This window comes from Antechinus flavipes, chromosome 4 (genome assembly GCF_016432865.1).
Source record: "Antechinus flavipes isolate AdamAnt ecotype Samford, QLD, Australia chromosome 4, AdamAnt_v2, whole genome shotgun sequence".
NCBI lineage: Eukaryota > Metazoa > Chordata > Mammalia > Dasyuromorphia > Dasyuridae > Antechinus > Antechinus flavipes.
The window spans coordinates 176,512,391-176,534,057 of NC_067401.1; the positions used below are offsets into that span (position 1 = coordinate 176,512,391).

Sequence of the window (21,667 nt, forward strand, 5' to 3'; positions counted from 1 at the left end):
AGTCCTTTGGGCATAGTTCCAGATTGCTTTTCAAAATGTTCAATCCTCCATTCTGCTGAGCTTTGATATTATTGTTGAGGATACCACCCTCCTTCCAGTTACTCAGGCTTATAATCTCGGTGTCATCCTTGACTCTTCTCTTTTCCTCTCATCTAATATGTTACAAAATTCTATCTACTTTATCTAATCATAATATTATTTTTAAAGAAACTATCATCGTCTCATGCCTGAATTTTTACAGTAACTTTCCAGATGATTCCTTGCTCAAATCTTTCCCCAGTTCAACGTATATTCAATTGTCAGATCAATTTTGAATCACAGGTCTGTTCAAATTACCTTCTCCCCATATTTGATAAGCTTCAGTGGTTCCCTAGTATTCATGGGATCAAATATCAAATCTTCTGTTTGATTTTTAAAGTCTTTTACAATGTGACTCTTGCCTACCTTTCCAGCCTTATTCCTCTTACCCCCCTCAACATTCTTTTAAGATCCAGCAACACTGATCTCCCTGTTCTTTTACAGAATATTCCCTTTCCCCAGCTATTAACATTTTAACTGGTTGTCTCCATACCTGGAATTCTCTCCCTCCTTATCTCTGTCTCCTTGATATTTTAGTTTCCTTTAGGTTCTAGCTAAAGAAGAAGCCTAGCCTAATGTTTTTATTTTTATTTTTTTTTTAATAATAGCTTTTTATTTTCAAAATACATGCAAAGATAGTTTTCAACACTCACTTTTGCAAAATCGTTTTCTTCCTTCCCCCATCCTCTGAACATGTACAATTCTTCTATACATATTTTCACATTTATCATGCTGCATAAGAAAAATCAAATCAAAAATTGGAAAAATGAGAAAAAAACCCAAAAGCAAGTAAACAACAAAAAAGGTGAAAAAATCTTTGTTGTGATCCACATTCAATTCCAACAGTCATCTTTCTATATGCAGATGCTCTCTCCATTACAAGTGTATTGGAATTGGCCTGAATCATCTCATTTTTGAAAAGAATCACGTCCGTCAAAATTGATCATAACATAATCTTGTTTTGTAGTTGCATTGTTGCTGTGTACAATGTTCTTTTGTTCTACTCACTTAGCATCAGTTCATGTAAGTTTCTCCAGGCCTTTCAAAAATCATCCTATGTGATGACCACATCCTATGTGATGACCACCCTGGATACCTTAGAATCAGCCGGAGTCAGGATAAGCAAAAATCCTTAATCTTTATTCTTGGTTTTTAGGAGTAGGATTGAATTGGATGGAAGCAGAATCTCCACAACCTTCCTTCTTTGTCTCCTGCCCAGAGAGTGACCCTGGCTAGTCTTACTCCACCCCCTAGTTCCTCCTATAATGCTCTATATACACCAATGATTGAGCCAGCACAGGATAGTGGGAAGGGCCATTCCCCAAGCACATGCCCATAAGGTATTGTCCAATTGGTAATTAGCCCTAAGTGCTTGATCCAACCTCAGTCCAACAACTTTCTTTTCTTTCTTTCTTTCTTTCTTTCTTTTTTTTTTTTTTGATTTTTTAAATTTTATAATAACTTTTTATTGATAGCACCTCATGAGTTTATTGATAGCACCTCATGAGTTTTAGCCCTCTACAATCCTGCAGATTATTTTATAGAAAAATAATCTTAAGCCTTTAATTTTATAGTTGCATCTTCTTTTGATCATTTCCAATTTACTTTTGAGTAGATCTTGTTTTGTATCTAATTATTTTCTTCTTACCTCTCATTAGACTGGGAACTCCTTTAGAACAGGTACTGGTCTTTTGCATTTCTTGTGTCCCTAGCATTTAGCACAGTACCTGGTACAAAGCAAGTGTTTAATATGCCTTTTGAGTAACTGGTTGTTTTCCAGGTTTAGTTGGAAGTGTTGTTCTCTGGAGACTATAAAACAAAAAAAAAGGTTTTCTACTGATTCTACATGCAAATCAATCAAGGTGGAGCTGAAGGATTGCTGCATAACAATGAGAATATGGTTAATATTAGTTCACTTTTATGAGTTCTACAGATTTGCTGGAATTGCTCTAGCAGTACTCTGTAAATTGGAAGCAGGAGCAGATGGCAGGGCTAATTCAGAGTTGAGGTTTGGTGAGGCATGAGGTAAAACTTGAACCCATGAAATTGTGATATATGAATGTTATGGAATAGTATTGTTTTGTAAGAAGTAACCAGCAGGATGAATACAGAGAGGCTTGGAGAGACGTACATAAACTGATGCTAAGTGAAATGAGCAGAACCAGGGGATCATTATACACTTCAACGACAATATTGTATGAGGATGTATTCTGATGGAAGTGGATATCTTCAACAAAGAGAAGATCCAATTCACTTCCAGTTGATCAATGATGGACAGAATCAGCTACACCCAGAGAAGGAACACTGGGAAATGAATGTGGACTATTTGCATTTTTGTTTTTCTTCCCGGGTTATTTTTACCTTCTGAATTCGATTTTTCTTGTGCAACAAGAGAACTGTATGGATTTGCACACATATATTGTATCCAAGATGTACTTTAACATGTTTAACATGTATGAGACTGCCTGCCATCTAGGGGAGAGGATGGAGGGAGGGAAGGGAAAAGTTGAATAGAAGTGAGTGCAAGGGACAATGTTGTAAAAATAAGCCATGTATACGTTCTGTCAATAAAAAGCTATAATAAAAAAGATTTTGAACCCATGGAAAGTCATGAGGTCACCAAATTAGAATGTAGAGTATCTTTCTAAAGAAGACAATAGATTTCCTAGTGGGTATGACATAGATAGTGATAAGCAAAAGATATTGTAGAGGAACATCAAATTGGTAGCAAAAGGAATAGGAGATTAACAAAAACAAAAAATGGAAAATTTCTAGTGTCAGAAAGGTCAGGAAGGATGATTTGATAATTAAGGAGTGAGTGGTAATTTTTTTTTTTTAATATCTTTTTATTGATAGAACGCATGCCAGGGTAATTTTTTACAGCATTATCCCTTGCATTCATTTCTGTTCCGATTTTTCCCCTCCACCCCTTCTCCCAGATGGCAAGCAGTCCTTTACATGTTGAATAGGTTACAGTATATCCTGGATACAATATATGTGTGCAGAACCAAACAGTTTTCTTATTGCACAGGGAGAATTGAATTCAGTAGGTATAAATAACCCGGGAAGAAAAACAAAAATGCAAGCAGTTTATATTCATTTCCCAGTGTTCTTTCTCTGGGTGTAGCTGCTTCTGTCCATCTTTGATCAATTAAGGCTCTCTTTATCGAAGAGATCCACTTCCATCAGAATACATCCTCAAACAGTATCATTGTTGAGGTATATAATGATCTCCTGGTCCTGCTCATTTCACTCAGCATCAGTTCACGTAAGTCTCGCCAGTCCTCTCTGTATTCATCCTGCTGGTCATTCCTTACAGAACAATAATATTCCATAACATTCATATACCACAATTTACTCAACCATTCTCCAATTGATGGGCATCCATTCATTTTCCAGCTTCTAGCCACTACAAACAGGGCTGCCACAAACATTTTGGCACATAGAGGTCCCTTTCCTTTCTTTAGTATCTCTTTGGGGTATAAGCCCAGTAGAAACACTGCTGGATCAAAGGGTATGCACAGTTTGATAACTTTTTGAGCATAGTTCCAAATTGCTCTCCAGAATGGCTGGATGTGTTCACAATTCCACCAACAATGTATCAGTGTCCCTGTTTTTCCACATCCCCTCCAACAGTGAGTGGTAATTTTTAAGAGAAGTGTTAGTTGAAAACTAACAAAAGCTATATAAGGTTTATTTTTTATAAATTTTTTTTATTCTGAACTTAACATTTATCAGCCATTATGTTGAGGTTAGTGGCAGTGCAGAGAGTTGTGAGAAACCGCTCTTTGGTCAGCGCAGATCCAATCTGAAAGAATTCACAAACCCGGGAAATTTGGCAAAAGGAAGTTTATTGACATGGAGAAATCAGCTTTTGCTAGGAGACTTCGTCAGTGGCCAGGTCCTGACAGAGAGATAAACGTCCTAGCAGAGAACTCCTGGCAGAGAGAGAAAAAGGGATTAAGACTGAGAAGAGAATGTCTTCATAGTGAGCAGGGGTCCTGGCAGGTAGTTATGCCAAAGACAGGTCCCTTGGCATGGCATGAATTACAAATATACCCAGACATGAAGGACCATTCAAGAAATTGGAATCCTATAATGTGTCATGTTTTTAAAATATATTTATAAATTTAAACTGGTTAGTAATAGTTGCTTTATTGTTTCTTTTTCTGTTCAACTTTTCTCATTTTTAGTGTCTATCAACTTCTTTTCCCCAAGTACGTGCTTCCCCTCTTTTCCTTATAAAGATAGATACAGTCTTTAAGAAAATTCAACTCAAAACGATTCTAATTTCCCACTTTATCCTGATTAATATATAATCAAGCAAACAAAAATCTTGACCACATTGTAGAAAATGCATATCTGGTTCTGTATTTCTCTAGTCAGTCGCTTTTCTACCAATTGGTGAAAGATAAGCTTTCACACCAGTCTTTGGAAATAATAATTGGTTGCTATTTTAGTTTAAGTTCTGAAGGCTTTTAGAATTGTTAACCCTGGCATTATTGTGATCAAGATGTAAATTGTTTTCTTGGTTCTTCTGATCATTTTACAGTTTGTACAATTTTTTTCATATTTCTCTGGATCTGTCATATTCTTCATTTGTATCTATTTTGTTTCCTTTTTTTTGGCTACAAAAAATACTGTTGTAAATGCTGTTGTGCATATTTCCTTTTGTCCCTGACCTCCTTTGGGGTACTTGCCTCCCAAAAAGGTAGGTGGTTTTTTTTTTTTTAGATATAAAATCACTTGATAACTTTACTTAATTCTTGCCCTCTTTCAGCTCTTCCAAACAATTTGTATTTTTCAAAAGAGCTAGATCATTTAATGTAAGGCAAGCTAGTAAATTGTCTGAAATGGGGTTTGAACTTAAATTTTCCTAATTTCAAGTCCACTGTAAGGTAAGAATGTAATGTAATGTAAGGTATGTTTTTATGTGCATTTTTCTAATTAGGGACTTAGTGGTTTTTTTCATGTAGTTGTTGATAACTTCAGTTTCTTAATGAGACTTGCTTATGCATCTCCTTTGGGGCTATTCATCCATTGGAGAATGGTTCTTGTTTCAATTCTTTATATATCTGGGTTATTACAATGTTATCAGAATCATTTCATTGAAATACTTTTTATAAAATATTATTTTCCTTCTGATTTTGTTCCTGCAGAAGAAACTTTTCTCTTTTTGTAATCAAATTCATCTCTATTCCCTGTTTAGGTAAGAATTCTCTCCCTAGCCATAGTATATTTTATTATAGAGAGAACAGAGGGAAGTTGAGATACCTAATGCAGATGATTTTTCAAAGAGTTTCAAATGAGAAGATTAGTGAATGCTAAATGAAATTGTTATAGAAGAGTGACTTTGGGATTAATTTCCTCATCATTGCTACAATTTTAAGGAGCTATCCTTATAGGGGCTCTGGGTTTATGTATGAAAGGAGAATGTTTTTATTTTATTTATTATTATTAAAGCTTTTTATTTATAAACATATGCATGGGTAATTTTTCCAACATTGACCTTTGCAAAACTTTTTGTTCCAAATTTTCTCCTCCTTCTCCCCATCCCTTCCCTTTGCTGGCAGGTAGTTCAATACAGGTTAAATATGTTAAAATACATATTAAATCCAATATATGTATACATATTTATGCAATTATCTTGCTGCACAAGAAAAATCAGATCAAGAAGGAAGGAAAAAAAACCTGAAAGAAAACAAAATGCAAGCAAATAAGAGACAATGAGAATGCTATGTTGTGTTCCACACTCTGTTCCCAAGGTTCTCTCTCTGGGTGTAGGTGGCTCTCTTCATCATTGAACAAGTGGAACTGGTTTGAATCATCTCATTGTTGAAAAGAGCCACGTCCATCAGAATCAGTCGTCATATAGTCTTGTTGCTGGTTCTGCTCATTTCACTTAGCATTAGTTCATGTAGGTCTCTCCATAATTTATTCATCCATTCTCCAGTTGATGGGAATCCACTCAGTTTCTTGCCACTACAAAGAGGGCTGCCACAAACATTTTTGCACATGTGGGTCCCTTTCCCAAGGAGAATGTTTTTAAATCAGGCTTCTCTTTTCTCTCACTCTTCTGCCCTTAATCTCCACCAAAATAAAATGAAATAAAGATGTTGCTGAGTGATCAGGTTCTCTTGATGAATATATTGGGTAAGCAGTGAGAAAATATTTTTTAGCTAATAGCCCAAGTCCATTCCTAGAAACTCTATTCAAAGTAATAACTGGGAAGCTACTCATTGTTTTAACCTTTTGATTCATAAAACCTGGTAATTTTGCCTTAATTATGTTTGCTTATTCAAGACCTAACTAAAAGTCTCTCTCCTCATTGAAGTCTTTCCTAAATAATTTCTAGCCTAATCCCAAAGTCATTCTCCTTTAACAGTCTCATTTAGCTATTGCTAATCTAATATCCCAGATATATAAAGAATTGAAACTAATATATAAGAATAAGAGCCATTCTCCAATGTGTGAATAGCCTCAAAGGAGATGAATAGGAAAATCTCATTAAGAATGGCAAGGTATTCAGGTGTGTGTGTGTGTGTGTGTGTGTGTGTGTGTGTATGTATGTATGTGTGAGATTTGAAATATCTTCATATCTGAGAATGTCATCTTATGATTCCTAACTTACTGTGTGAGCTACTGCTGTTATTATTTCCATTTTACAGATAGGGAAACTGAAGTTGAGAGAGATTAAGTGACTTGCCCAAGATCACAAAGCTAGTAAATTGTTTGAAGTGGGGTTTTCCTAACTTCAAGTCTACTAGTAGTCCTTTGGCTTCTTGATCCGTTAGGGTCCCTGCTGAGTTTTCTTATGTTTTGTGTGGCATAGGAACCCCAATAAGTGATTATCAGAGGATGTTAGCCAAATTTGATTAATTTTTTAAAAGTGGTATTTTGCTAAATTAGCATAATAAAAATGGTTGGTAGAAAATATCTTTCTAAAATCTGTATGAAATCTTCTGCCAGTATATAAGTCCAGAGAAAATTGAGTTTAAATTTTGAGCATACATTTGGTGAAGGGATAACTTTCATCTCCTGATGTTGGAACATCTTTTCCTCCTTTGTGGAAATACTCCTGAATTTCCTTATAAGCTTGGCATAGTTTTTCTACTAGACCCTTTGTAAAGAAAGCTGTTTTTTCCTCAGTGTCTCTTTTCCTAAGAGTTCTGCTAGGATGCTGATGAAAAAGTTCGAATCCTCTGGCTCTCTGAAACGCCAAAATCAAGATAAAGCCCAGTAAACATTCTCCTTTTCCTCTCCTTTCCCCTCCACCTCTCTCCCCTACTTATCTAGTTGTTTTTGATTGATTGAGTCAGTAGAGATTCCAGGTCTTGTTCACACCTGATTATTTCAAGATACTGTTTACCTGTTAAAGACATTAGGGCTCTATTGGGGTGGGGTGATTGCTCAATCTGCCTTCCCCCACCCCACTAATCATCTTTGTTTATGGATTTTATCTCTCGCTTGTTCTCTAATTATCTAATACATTTTATTCCTTTTTAGTTGGTAATATTCTCTATTTTTTTAATTGACTTGCTTCTTATTTTTCAATCTTAACTACAAAATTCTGTAGAGCAGAGATTATATTTTCAATTTTTTTTTAAAGCTCTGTGATGGGTACAGATGATGGGTCTATTGAATTAAACACAATAATCAATTCCCCTTTTTTCTTAAAGTCTCCTTATTTCTTTTTAAAGTCCTCAAATTAAATATGTTATTGATGAGGTCTAGATAAAGGGTACCTAAATGAAATTAGGGTTTAGTTGAGATCTAGTGGCAGGTCTGGGGTACAGGGAGTCAAATAGAATTCCCCTGTAACCCCTTTGGATTCGGTGCAAGGATATGGCAGTAAATGAGGTCTAGTAGCAATGGGAGTCCCCAATAAAAGCATTTATCGGCTGGAAAAGCTATATTGACAAAAGAGGTTTATTATCCGGCTTGGAACCAAGGTTAAAGCATAGTTAAGGAAGTAGGCGAAGGTAGAGATAAGGAGGGCACCGGACAGAGGGTCCAGTGGACAGAAAGCCCTGACATGCCAAGTGTAAAGCTGCCATGTTTGGGACTTCTGCAAAGAGGGGGTCCCAGCGTGGCCCTTTTATAATGGGAGATTTAGCTAGAGGGGTCTTTGGGTGTAGCCCTGAGTTGGCTCAGATCCGGATGGGGGCTGGGACAGGCATTCAAAGAGACCAGGATTTGTGAATCAAAAGGTAATTACATTAACTAGGTGGGGTTGGTAATCAAAAAGAAAGTAGTAAGTAAATTCTTAAAGGTACCACACCCTCATCATTATCCTTTGTTAGAAATTTTATAGTGAGGTTGACAAGGGAAATTAGCAGGAGTTATTTTAGTTTTCCTTTAGAGGCTGAGAATTACCATAGATGGTAGTTCTTGGTATGTTTGGCTCCTAGTATCCCCTTACCCTGATGCTGATTATCCCTCTGTGATTGGTTTCAGGGTTTGTATGAGTTCCCTTTGGAGAGTGACCCTGTTGTACTGTGATTCCAGGTTATAGTTCCTGAAAGGATTGGTGCTGGGTGAGGTAATTCCTGCAGACTTTGAGGTAATTGTCTTTGGCTCCTTTTCTTTTTATGTTGGGATATACAGTCTTCTGAGACATAAGTCTTTCTAAGGGGTGTGAGGAACCTTTTCGTTTGTATTTGGCCCTTTGGCTAAAGTTTGGTATAAAGGCCACATCTGCTCAGGGCAATATTTTTTTCGTGAAGCTTTAAATCAGATTGTTGAATTCATAGGAGTTCCTAGGAGTGTGAAATTGCTAGGCCTACCTTGAGCCCACATATACCTCTGGTGATAATTTATTTTCGTTTCTGATGACTGGATTGTTTCAGTGGTAGACTTGTTTTTACTGTTATACTAATTAAGGGCTACCAGTGTGTCAGATGGGCTATCAGATTACTCCTATTTTGTGCTAGTCCCTCACCCTGTTACCTGATTCTTTATGTCTTGCCAAACTCTGCAAATCTTTTTTGAGTATACTTTTCCCAATATGTGTATGCTTATTTATAAATTATATACTTCTATATACTTTACGTATAAATCATGGAAACCATTTTCTTTAACTATGAAAAGATTGAGAATAAATGGAATGTAAAAATACTTTTTATTTATTAATAGTTTAAAACTTTTCCTTTTCACTTAAATTATTGATAGTATTTTAAGTGAGAGCAATATGATTGAATTTGCTTTATTATTTCTTAAAATCTTAGTTTAACATTTTGTGATAATTCAGTTTATTTTAATAATTGCTTTTAATGGCTATTATTGATGAAAAAGATACTTCACAAAGTGGAGGAAATACATCTTGCCTATTAATGTTTACCAAGTCATTTTTATTCATTTTCTTTTTAAAAATAAATTTATATTGGTCTTTTGTTTTTGTGCCACTTAGTTTTTACCCTGTATCTTTCTTTTTCATCTCCCATAGAGTGTTATCTATCATAAAAAAGAGTTTAAGAAAAAAGACAGAAGAAAAAAACCCCAGGAAAAATATTCAGTAAAACTAATGCATTGAAAAAACTTTGGCATTATATGCAGTTATTCCCTATCATTCCCATTCCTCTCTGTCAATGAATATGGGGGAGATACCTTCTCAGGTCTCTACTTTGGGTTAAGTAATTTTACAGTGTTCATTTTTTTTCTTTTTTAATAAATATTTTAATGAAATCTTTTGTTTTCACATTACCAATGTTCTGCCAGCAACTCTCTCTAGGGAAGAGTTAATAAAATTAATTAATACATTAAAAAAATTTCTGAAAAATATGTTCCAAACCCATAAACCTTTCCCATCTTGGCAAATAGGTTGGGGAAGGCAAGACACCTTCTTACATCTCTAATTTGTGGTCAGCTTTATTCTTGGTAAATCTTAAACATTTATTTTTTTGTTTTTGGTGGTTCCCTCCATTTGTATTCTTTTAATAATTGTATGTGTATGTATGTGTGTATATGTGTATGTCTTTATATACACATATATACACATACACATATAAACATATATCTGTTTAGCTTTTTTTTTTTTTTAGTCATTATTTTTTAACCACTGAGGGAAAGGACTAAGATAGTGTTTTTTTTTTTTTTTTTTTTTTTTTTTTTTGGTGGTGGTTGTTGTTCCCTTGTGCTCCAATTATTAGTATTTTTGATCCTAGTTTTTGTTAGGACTCTGAGCAATTTGTTCATTTTGCTTAGGTTAGTTTAATTATGTAATATTTGTAAATCCACTTATTAGTAGGCACATGTAAGTGCTGAAAATGAATGAGTCAAGATGCCAATGTCAATTCCTTCACCTTGTGGGGCTACCATTCCTCAAGAACCATGTAACGTTTGACTTTAGAGCAAGTGAAAACACTATTGTCAACCATAGGCTACATATGAATAAATTTTAATTTCTTTATGATTTTTGGGAAAAAACCCTGTAAATAAAAGCTTTCAGATTTTCTTCTCTTACCCCATTGGATCTTCTTAATCATTCTACTTTGCATACCGCAGCCCTATAAAGAGAGTGATTTTCTGAACTTGGCTTCTAAATCTAATTATAATCTCTGTCTTAGTTATTTTGGACAAATCACAACCTCTGTGGACTTCATTTTCCTCATTTTAAAAATAGGAGTGAATAGGCTAGAAGTCTCTTTTAAATCTGAGTTATACGATCCCTTAATTATTACAGATTTCAAATTATAGATGTGACTTGATTAAGTGTATGAACAGTAATTCTGATTTATGAAAGTTTTGAACTGATAAATCAAATATATGAGTCTAGTGATTAGACATACTTCATTGCTTCAGGATTCACTGTTTTACAAAAGTTGACAGAGAGGAGTGGGGATGATATGAAATAACTGCTTATAATGCCAAAGTTTTTTCAATGTATTAGTCAGTTTTACTGAATGTTTTTCCTGATTTTCTTCTTCTTCTTCTTCTTTTTTTTTTTTTTGAATTGTGTATATCTGCAAACTATTCAGTGTTGAACTACCTCTTACATATTAATTTCTTGTTTTTGCTGGGTTTTTAATTCTATGATTTTTAATTTTTTATATTCCATTTTTTGGTAATAGTCCAGATTTAAGTTGTTAATAAACCATTTTTCTTTCTGTCTTTTCTAAGTGTATGGAGTATTTTTTTTTTCCTTTAAAGTAGAGGTTCTTGTTTTTTATATTAAGTACCTCTTTTGGAAATTTGGAAAAGCTTCTGAATCTCTTCTCAGAATTAGACTTTAAATATTTAAGACAAAATACACAAGATCATGAGGGGATCTGATTGTATTAATATATCAATCCATTTTGAGAAGAAAAATTGGATTTCTGGTTAAGAATCCCTGCCTAAAAATGTTCATGTTTAAGTTTAATTGTATCAAATAATGCTGAATCTTGGATTCTTTCTTTTTGGAGCCATATAGATTGCTTTTATTTGTAGATTCTTATTTAGTTTTGTTCATTTAGGGAATTTTTCTTTGATTCCCCCCCCCCAAAAAAAAAAAAGTTGCTATTATTTAGAAAAAAAAAAAAAAACCTTCTAAAACATCAATAATCCTGAAGTTGTAGCCCTCCAAATTTGATCTGCCCTCTAAATCTTTGCATTTTTTCCATTTTTCTGGACAACAAAAAGTGTGAAAATGCTATGTTGTGATCCACACTCAGTTCCTGTAAGTCTTCTCTCTAGGTGTAGATGACTCTTCATCACAAGATCATTGGAACTGGCCTGAATCATCTCATTGTTGAAAAGAGCCACATCTATCAGAATTGATCATCATATAATCTTGTTGTTGCCATGTACAATGATCTCCTGGTTGTGCTCATTTCACTTGGCATCAGTTCACGTGTCTTCTTTGAAATCATCCTGCTGATTGTTTCTTACAGAACAATGATATTCCATAACATTCATATACCATAACTTATTCAGCCATTCTCCAACTGATGGGCATCCACCAAGTTTCCAGTTTCTTGCTACTACAAAAAGATCTTTTTGGGATATAAGCCCCAGTTTGCTTCCCTTCTAATTTTGTCGGCATTGGTTTTGTTTGTACAAAAACTTTTAAACTTAATATAAACACAGTTATCCATTTTGTATTCAATACAATCAATCCCTGTGATTAGATATATGTGTATTCAATAATGTACTCGTTCTTTTTTGGTCACAAATTCTTTCCTTCTCCACAGATCTGAGAGGAAACTATCCTTTGTTCTTTTAGGACTGAATTTCAAAGCATACAGAAATGAGCCACAAAATTAAGTATCATAATATTCCAAATTTAGGAGTAGAAAAAAACAATACAAACTATATAACATATATTAAGATAAAAAATAATTTTGTTAGAGTAGCAGGTATGTCTGAGATACCACTACACACCTGTCAGATTGGCTAGAATGACAGGGAAAGATAATGTGAAATGTTGGAGGGGATGTGGGAAAACAGGGACACTGATACATTGTTGGTGGAATTGTGAACACATCCAGCCTTTCTGGAGAGCAATTTGGAATTATGCTCAAAAAGTTATCAAACTGTGCATACCCTTTGATCCAGCAGTGTTTCTACAGAGCTTATACCCCAAAGAGATACTAAATAAAGGAAAGGGACCTGTATGTGCCAAAATGTTTGTGGCAGCCCTGTTTGTAGTGGCTAGAAGTTAGAAAATGAAAGGATGCCCATCAATTGGAGAATGGTTGAGTAAATTGTGGTATATGAATGTTATGGAATATTATTGTTCTGTAAGGAATGACCAGCAGGATGAATACAGAAAGGATTGGCGAGACTTACATGAACTGATGCTAAGTGAAACGAGTAGAAGCAGGAGATCGTTATATACCTCAATAACAATACTGTTTGAGGATATACTCTGATAGAAGTGGATCTCTTCAATAAAGAGAGTTAATTCAGATCAAAGATGGACAGAAGCAGCTATACCCAAAGAAAGAACACTGGGAAATGAATATAAACTGCTTGCATTTTTGTTTTTCTTCCCGGGTTATTTCTACCTTCTGAATTCAATTCTCCCTGTGCAACAAGAGAACTGTTCAGTTCTGCACACATATATTGTATCTAGGATATACTGTAACCTATTCAACATGTAAAGGACTGCTTGCCATCTAGGGGAGGGGATGGAGAGAGGGAGGGGAAAAATCGGGACAGAAGTGAATGCAAGAGATAATGCTGTAAAAAAAAAAAAATTACCCTGGCATGGGTTCTATCAATAAAAAGTTATTATAAAAAAAAATAGAGTAGCAGGTATGTGTTGCAGTATCATCTTTGAAAAAATTCAGGTTCAAACAATCTTCAAATCAAGAGATCTCCTCAGGTGAGAGAGGTAGCCCCACAGAGTAAGGCAAGGGATTATATTGAGAAGGAAGAGTAAGAAACTAGAGGGGAATTAGGTAAAGCAGGAAAATGGGGCAATTTCAGATATTTGGGCAACCTCAGATAAGATGAACATGGGAAAAATCCCTGTGATTAGATATGTGTTAATATATCCATAGGAAAAAATGTTTTTGTTTTAGAGAGACACACATACAGAGACAGAATAAGTGGGTCAGAATATATCAGGAGGGAGAGAGAACCTCTAACAACTGAGTGATCAAGAAAACTGTTTTGTAGGAAATAATATCTGAACTAAGTCTTAAAGCTATTTTCTCCCACTGCAGAAAGAAAAAATACATAGTCAAACAAAACAGATTTCCACATTGGCCATGTCCAAAAATGTGTGTCTTTTAGGGCATCTTGAGTCTGTCTTCTCTTTGTCAGGATACAGGTGGCATGCTTTATCATAAGTATTTTAGAAACATAGATGGTTGTGACACTAATCAGTTTTTAAGTCCAAGTGATTTTTCTTTATATTATTGTTAGCTTGTTTATTGAAAAATATAACAAATGTAACATTACTTTTAACCCTGATCTTTTTTTACTTTTTTTACATTTTACAAATGACTTGCTTCATTCTTTTTTATGCATTAAAAAATGAATAAATGGCTGTTTTATCTTTGTTGCCTTTTTTTCTTGTTGTTCTGCAACCTTATTGCCACCTTCTCATTCCAAGTCTTTCCTGATAAAGAAAAAAATACAGTCTTTGTAATAAAGAAGCATAGTCAAAGAAAACAATTCAGTGCCATATCTATATCCAAAAATGTATTGTCTAATTTTATACCTTTTATCTATCACCCTATCAAGAGACAGGCAGTATACTACTTCTGGACTGGTGGAAGATTATTGCATTCAGCAGATTCTTAAGTCTTTCAAACTTGTTTTTTTAAATAATGTTGTTCATTGTAAAGATTTCTTCTTTTGGTTCATTTCACTTCATTCAGTAGCAAAGGGCATAAGTCTTCCTAGGTTTCTTTCTCTAAAATTGCCTCTTTCATTTCTTTATACATATGGTATATTATATTCCATTCATGTATCTTTCCATACCCCAGTAGATCAAAGGATATGAACAAGAAGTTTTCAAATAAAAAATCAAAAGCAATCAATAACCATGTGAAAAAATTTTCAGATCACTAATAATTTGTGAAATGCATTTAAAATTACTCTGAAGTTCCACCTCATTCTTCAGTATGTAAAGATGAGTTAAATCTAAATCTTCTTATACTTTTTAGAGGGGCTTTGAGTAGGCAGACTGACTAGTTCACTTTTGAGTTGAAGATTGGTCCAGCAATTCTAGAAAGCAGTTTTTAATTAGATCCCCACTGTTGCTAAACTTTCATCTAGCAAAACCACTTTTAGTCCAAAGTGACAAAGAAAGGAAAAAAATTCACATATAAAGAAATATTTAGCAGCTCTTTGTTGCTGGAGAGAATTGCAAATTAAAAGAGTGCTGGTTCAATTGGGTGATAACTAAACAAATCTTGAAATGATTTTAAAAGGTGACAGTAAGGAGAGAGTGAAGGTTTAGGTATGGAGGGTGCAATATTTATATAGTTATTTGTAAAGGAGGTGGCACACACCTTTCAGGGAAAAGTTAAGGGCATGGGGCAACTAGGTGATGCAGTGGATAGAGCATCAACCCCAGAAGTCAGGAGGGCCTGAGTTCTTATCTGGACACTTAATACTTCCTAGCTGTGTGACCCTTAACTCCACTTAACCCCAAGTGCCTCAGGAAAACAAAAAGAAAAAGAATATTAATTTGTAGACAGTGGTCTAAAAAAGTACACAAGTAGAATAAGTAAGCTACTACAGTAATCCAGAAAACAGATATTGAGGACCTGCACTGGGATGGTGGATGTTTGAATGGAGAGAAGGTTATATATAAAATGTGAAACTAGCTGTAAGGTTTCATGCCTGGGTGATTGGGGAAAAAGAGAGAAATTTGGAGGAGGGGTGGCTTTGGGGGAAAATATGTTGAGAAAATATGTTTTCAAGAAAATTTCCTTTTAATTAATTCTCAATCATTAATTTTTTAAGTGAATTTGAAATTAAAAGTATTATGAATTCAGATTTACTGATGTGTAGATAATGCAAGAACTCTGAAGTTATGTTTTTGGAATTTCTCTTTGTACTATATTTCAGACACAGTATGGTAATGTGAACTCTTTTTTCAAAACAATTTTATTGAAAATTGAAAACTAAATGTCATGTTATTTTAATTTTATTTCTTTGAATTGCAGTCAATGAACTGGAACTTATCTCTTTTACTTTAGGCTTTCAGATAAACTTCTGTGAAAAGGCACAAAGTAAGCTATACATTTTATAGTTATGCTCCTTTTTTTCATATCCATGTTGATATTGGGAATGTGTTCACTATTATTTCAACTAACCAACCATGGTAATTTTACTTTAATAGAGCTTCCATTTTTCATTCTTTTATCAAGTACAAATGTTTTCTCTTAAAATAGTTTACACAATTGGAATAATAAAATAGAGGTATATGACATTCATGTTGTTAAATATTAAATCATAGAATCACAGAAAAAAAATTAAATCATAATTTAGCTCACCAGTTAGGATCCACTTTTATATTCACAAATATGATCATATACACACATATATGTATGTGTATATATATGTACATACGATCAGAATTTGGTATAGATCAGAATTTTTGATATATACAATGTATTTTTAAAGCAATTTTTCTTAGAAAAATTTGTAGCCAAATCAAAATTGATAATTTTATTATTGGGCATATTTCCACTTTTTTTTTTTAGCTAGTTTGTGTTGGAAAACAGTCATTCAAATACAATATAGTGAAATGTTTTTATCTAAATGGAGAAGCTTAAGTATTCTGTATCTTAAAAATTACTCCCAGACTCTTTAAGAAAAAGGTTATTTATATTAAATTTTAAAATATGAATTATATAAAAATATGGTCTTAAAATAACAGGCTATTTAATCAAGCTCAATAGAGAGATTGTCTTCAAATTAGACTTTCCTCTGTCCAATTGTGTCAACTGTTTGACACAAGTTTAGGAATAGAATGTAGTATTAGATATTGAGACTATTTCCACCTCCCCCTTGTCACCCAAATGGTGGAAGGTAGTATGTGATGTATAAAACTTTTAAGTATATATGTATTTTTAAGCATTTAAGCATTTTAAGCATTAAGCATATGTATTTAAGCATTTTAAGCATAAGTATTTTAAGCATAAATGACATGTAATTAGTATATATTCTTTCTTTGATGCTCTTTGAGCTTTTAACATTTCAAAGCAAAACTTGACACACTTTTTAAAAATGAAAAAATTTTTATACATACAAGTCTCGTTTAAGTAGACAATTGGACATTGTTTTCATCATTCTTCCCAAAACACATCATACCCAAATTTAATTTTTTAAACTTTAAGAAATGACCACCAACTCTTTTCTCCCTCTCCCCTTCTTGTCCTACAAGAATAATTGTTTTCCTTTTGCTGAAAATGAAGTTTTTTTTTTTTTTTTTTAACACTTTTTGCATGATACTGTCAAGAACATCAATGATCTAGTGAGGTAGATTAGAAGCTAGAAGAAAGACTGTATTAAAAAAAAGTCTGTGCCAGAATTTGGCAAGATATTTTAAACTGAGGTGTTCTCTTACTGAATTCAAACTTGATCAACCCATTCATCTGCGAGGGAATAATAGCAGATCGTCATTGTTCAATAGCACACTTTTTCTCCCTTGTCTTCCTCTAAATTGTGAGCATAGTAGATAGACCTGATTTCAGATCTTTTCTCAAATTTACTACTTGTATAACTTTGGGTAAAGTACTTAACCTTTGTGCCTTAGTTTCCTCATTTGAAAAAAAGAGAGGATTGGACAGCTCTAAATCTCTGATCCTTGATGGCTGCTAAATTGGGAATTACATGAACTGGCAAAGAGCTGGGAGCAGCAAAACCAATTAGATTCCAGATTATACTATGGGAGAGGTACTTATTTATCATTATCTCCAAACTTACTGTTTGCAACATTCAAAAATTTCCCTATCCCTAGTTTCTCATTTTCATGAGAGAGTTCTCTTTTCTCAGTAATTTTTCCATCTTTCAGGTTTCTAGTAATTTTGATGTCAAGTGAGTTAGCATTCTTGTTATTGCCTGATGATCTAATTCTGGTATATTTCTAAATTAGCTTTACATAGGTACATATTAAAAATAGCCTATTTGCTTAGGTGTGAATGAGATTTGTCATAAATAGAGGTATCTTCAAGCAAATGGAAATGAGTAGTATGAAGGTGATGGGCCTTTTGGAGATGCTGGTGATCACCTCACTTTTCATTTTTATTACCCTTTACTTTAGGATCTGGCAACAGGACCACTTGTTCTCGATAGAGCTATAGATTTGTGAAAGATTATTTGATCTTTTTTAATCTGATCTTTTTTGTCAGCCTGGTGAAGCCTGTATAATCAGAATAAAGTTCTTAAATGCATAACATTAAATAAAGGAAACCAATCATGTTGAAATAGTTATTGAAATATATGTATTTTAAAAGTTGACAGGTTAGGAATCACTTGTCTTAATGGAAAAGGAATAGACGAAGGAAGAATTAGAAGAAATTAGTCAGTCAATATTTCTTAACCACTTACGAGGTACCAGGCACTGTACTTATTGCTAGGGTTATATGAAAGGCCCAAAACAGTTCCCAGAAGCATATATTACAGTGGAGATAGCATTTAAATAACTGGATTCAGAAAAGATACAGACAGTAACTAAAGGTAATCTGAAAAGACAGGAGGCATTAATATATTGGGAAAGATCTGCAGAAAATAGCTTTTGATCAGTCTTGAAGAAAGCCCAGTGTACAAGGTGGAAATGAAGAAGCAAACCCCTTTAGTCACAGGAGATAACTATACAAAAGCATGGAGCACTGACTTAAATGTCTTGTTCTGAAAATTACAGGTAGACAGATATAACTGGACAGAGTATGTGGAAGCAGAAGAGGGTGTAAAAAAGCTGGTGAGATAGAAGCCAGAATATAAATATGTTTAAAAGTCAAGCAGCAGACTTCATAGCTGATCTTAGAGGTAATAGGGAGTGAATAGAGCTCTTTGAATAGGGAAGTGACATGGACAGATCTGTGCTTGAGAAAAATCACACCATCAGCAATGTAGAGCAGTATGCAAGTTGTTAAATCCCAATTTACATACTTTAAAATTGCTTTCTGGTGCTGGGTCTTTTAATTCATTTTAACTTATATAACTGTGTTTTAAAAAATTTTAAAGTCAAATTTCATTTTTACAAGGAAAATTATTTCACATTTTGCATTGGAAGACAGGGATGATTTTCTTGTTATTGTTGGTTACACAGAATACTTGCATTCCTTTTTCCTTTTGACTGATTTGAAAGATTAATGATCTTCAATCTTTTTAGACATTTGAAATTTTGAGAAAACTTAATTTTCTACCCTGGTTGTGCCTAATACCAATGTTTCTACACTTATCTTGAGTGTGTGGAAAAATTCTAAAACAGAAGCAAAACAAAAAAAACTGTCCACAGCTCTCCTTCCCTGTCCCCCTCCCAAAAAATAACTCTTCAGAATAAAATTTTAATTTTGTATTATATATCCTTCTTAGATGTATAAAATCAAATGCTGATAGGCTGGGTAAGGGAATTTCAGAGAGGTTCAGAATTATTGCTGAAAAGTCAAGGTCAAAATATTGTTAAATATTAATGACTTAAAATGACTTATAAGATATTTTTAATGATTAATGGAAGCTCTGAAGTTTTTTTTTTCATTGTCTGAAATATACATAACTTCTATTCTTTATGTTCTTTTGTTATACAATTTAAAACACACAATCACCAATTTCAAGTGGGTGAATTTTATTGGGATTGCACAATTTTTTTTTCTGGGTACTAAATTTCTTTAGGAATTCAATAAAAGTCTACTGAACATTTCATTTTGAATGCCTTTTTATATGAATATATATATATATATATGCATTTTACTTATATTTAAACAGTTTTGTAGGCATACAGTACTAATACAAGACAATAATAAATGCTTTTCTGATATTGAGATTTTTATGAAGTTGGAATGTTAGGTATTAAATATTTAAAAGAAATTTTCTGAAAAAAATTGTGTATACCTCTTAAAAATTGGCATTATGATGGTTTGATCAATTGCTGTTTAAGAAAATGCTATTGTGTACAATTGCTTGTGACAAATTTGGGTTATCACATAATGGCATTCAGATCAATGTGGTTTATTTGTGCATCTCATTTACTTTAGTGTACTGATTCCCAACTTTTGGGAATTTTTCCCAAACCTTTGGGTTATTTCCAGGAGTTTGTAGATTTTGCCATCTAGGGGAGAGAGTATTCGAGGAAGGAAGGGAAAATTGGAACAAAAGATTTTGTAAGGGTTGATTTTGAAGAATTATCCATGCATATATTTTGAAAAATAAAAAGGTTTAATAAAGAAAAAAAAAGTCCTGTTAATTGGGAATATTGGGATATACTTCAGAGGTAATGTATTATAGTTGAAAGTGTGCTGAACATAAAAGTCCAGAGTTACTTGGATTTGAATTATGTTTCTGTCACATGCTAGCCACAGCTATTTAGTATTTCTACAGTTAAGTTTTCTCATCTGTAAAATGGTGAAAACAGCACTTTATAGGATTATTATGAGAAGAAAAATGAAAATGTATGGACAATGCTCTTTTAAAGTTAAAGCATTATATAAATATTAACTACCACCATTATCAATAGAATTTTTTAGAGAACTTAGTACCCATTACCCTCCCCTTCTTGGTTAATAAAATCACTCATTCATCATCTTCACATAATTCTGCTTATGTCACTAACAAGAAAATGACTGAGTCTAAATGATGTTTTTTATTTTTAAAAAATAGACTGTAGTAATACAGTAGTCTTTTAGTCTCTACTATAGAGATTGTAGTAGTACATGATTGTCGCATAAAACCGAGGCTTCCTGTTTGTTGACCTCTCCTACATATTAAATGGACATTTTAATTAGATTAGAAAAAAAGGGGGAAGGTTATATTCAGAATAAGATTTTTCCATATTTTTAAAAATAGTAAACATGATGAACCCATAAGATTCTGAGTGAAATTATTTTGTATCCTAATGTAATATAATTCTTGAGGAATAGTATGGAAAATTCTTAAGGTATAAAACACTTATAATTTCAAGATCTAACAGTCTATAAAGATCTAGTGATTATATTTATACATGTGGCTCTTTTGTGCATTAAGCGTTCTTAAAGTCAAGACAGTTTTAAGCTTAATTTAGAATTATACACCCAGGATTTTTAGATAGATTTCAAAAGGTCCATGAATGTTAATGGGGAAAATTTGTACATCTTTATTTTTACTATAATGTTTACTGAAATTTAGCATTTCCTTCCATTAAGAATATAAACCACAAACATCATTCTTAGAAAGGGGTTCCAGAGACTCTACTTTACTGTCATGACATTAGTAATTTTCTTGAGTAAATCAAGAAGAAAGAATTTATTTTTCGTTGCAGAAATCCATGAATATATATTCAGAATTGCTTAGAAAGCATTGGAGTATTTTGTAAATTGAGACTTTTTATAATAGTTATAATTATATTTTTCCAGTAATTAAGTTTTAATAAATTGGTAAAACAACAAAAATCCAATTCTGAGCAAGGACTCATAGTTTAATTCAGTGTGTTTTAAGTGCCTACACTGCAGAAGTCAAATATGCTAGACTTTATAAAGATATACTTTCAAGAAGCTAGTATCAAAAATGTGCCATTATTATTTTAATGAATTTATGAAGTGTAATAGGTATTTACTATATTTATAAATGAGCAAATTTAGTCTTTGAGAGTATACAGAACTTATATAAACCTATAAACAAATGACAGACCTTGAACTAATAAACCACAGGGTTCTGACTTCTAGTCCACTGGTTTTCCTATTCATGTATGATGATCTTGCCACTTACTTCTATTTATTTCTTCCTTTCTTTTTTAAACCTCATCATCACAGCAATAAGCTAGAATGGCATAATATGATCTCATACTGGCTTTCCCAGGTATGGGGCCTGAGATCTTTTAATCTCTGGCATAATAATTTAAAAAGATTTTATGATTAAACTTAAACTTTAAACTTATGATGATAACTTAAAAAGATTTTTATAAAAGATGAGCAAAGGCCAGAGCTACAGGGTTATTAATCTACAGCAAAAT

At 33.2% G+C, this 21,667-nt stretch overlaps 1 protein-coding gene across 4 annotated transcripts in view; it reads left to right on the top strand.

Annotated features, from left to right (window-relative positions):
* MAP2K4 (mitogen-activated protein kinase kinase 4) overlaps positions 1-21,667 on the top strand; it is a 273,432-nt gene that overhangs the window by 18,929 nt on the left and 232,836 nt on the right. For 2 of the 4 annotated variants that reach the window (XR_007953396.1, XM_051995559.1), the window contains exon 2: positions 15,717-15,749. The exons of the other annotated variants lie outside the window; for them this stretch is intronic. Coding sequence is in view for 1 of the 2 variants with exons in the window: in XM_051995559.1 (XP_051851519.1) it covers positions 15,717-15,749 (33 nt within the window). In the remaining variant the exon portion in view is untranslated. The remainder of the gene's footprint in view (positions 1-15,716; positions 15,750-21,667) is intronic. 4 annotated transcript variants of the gene reach the window in all.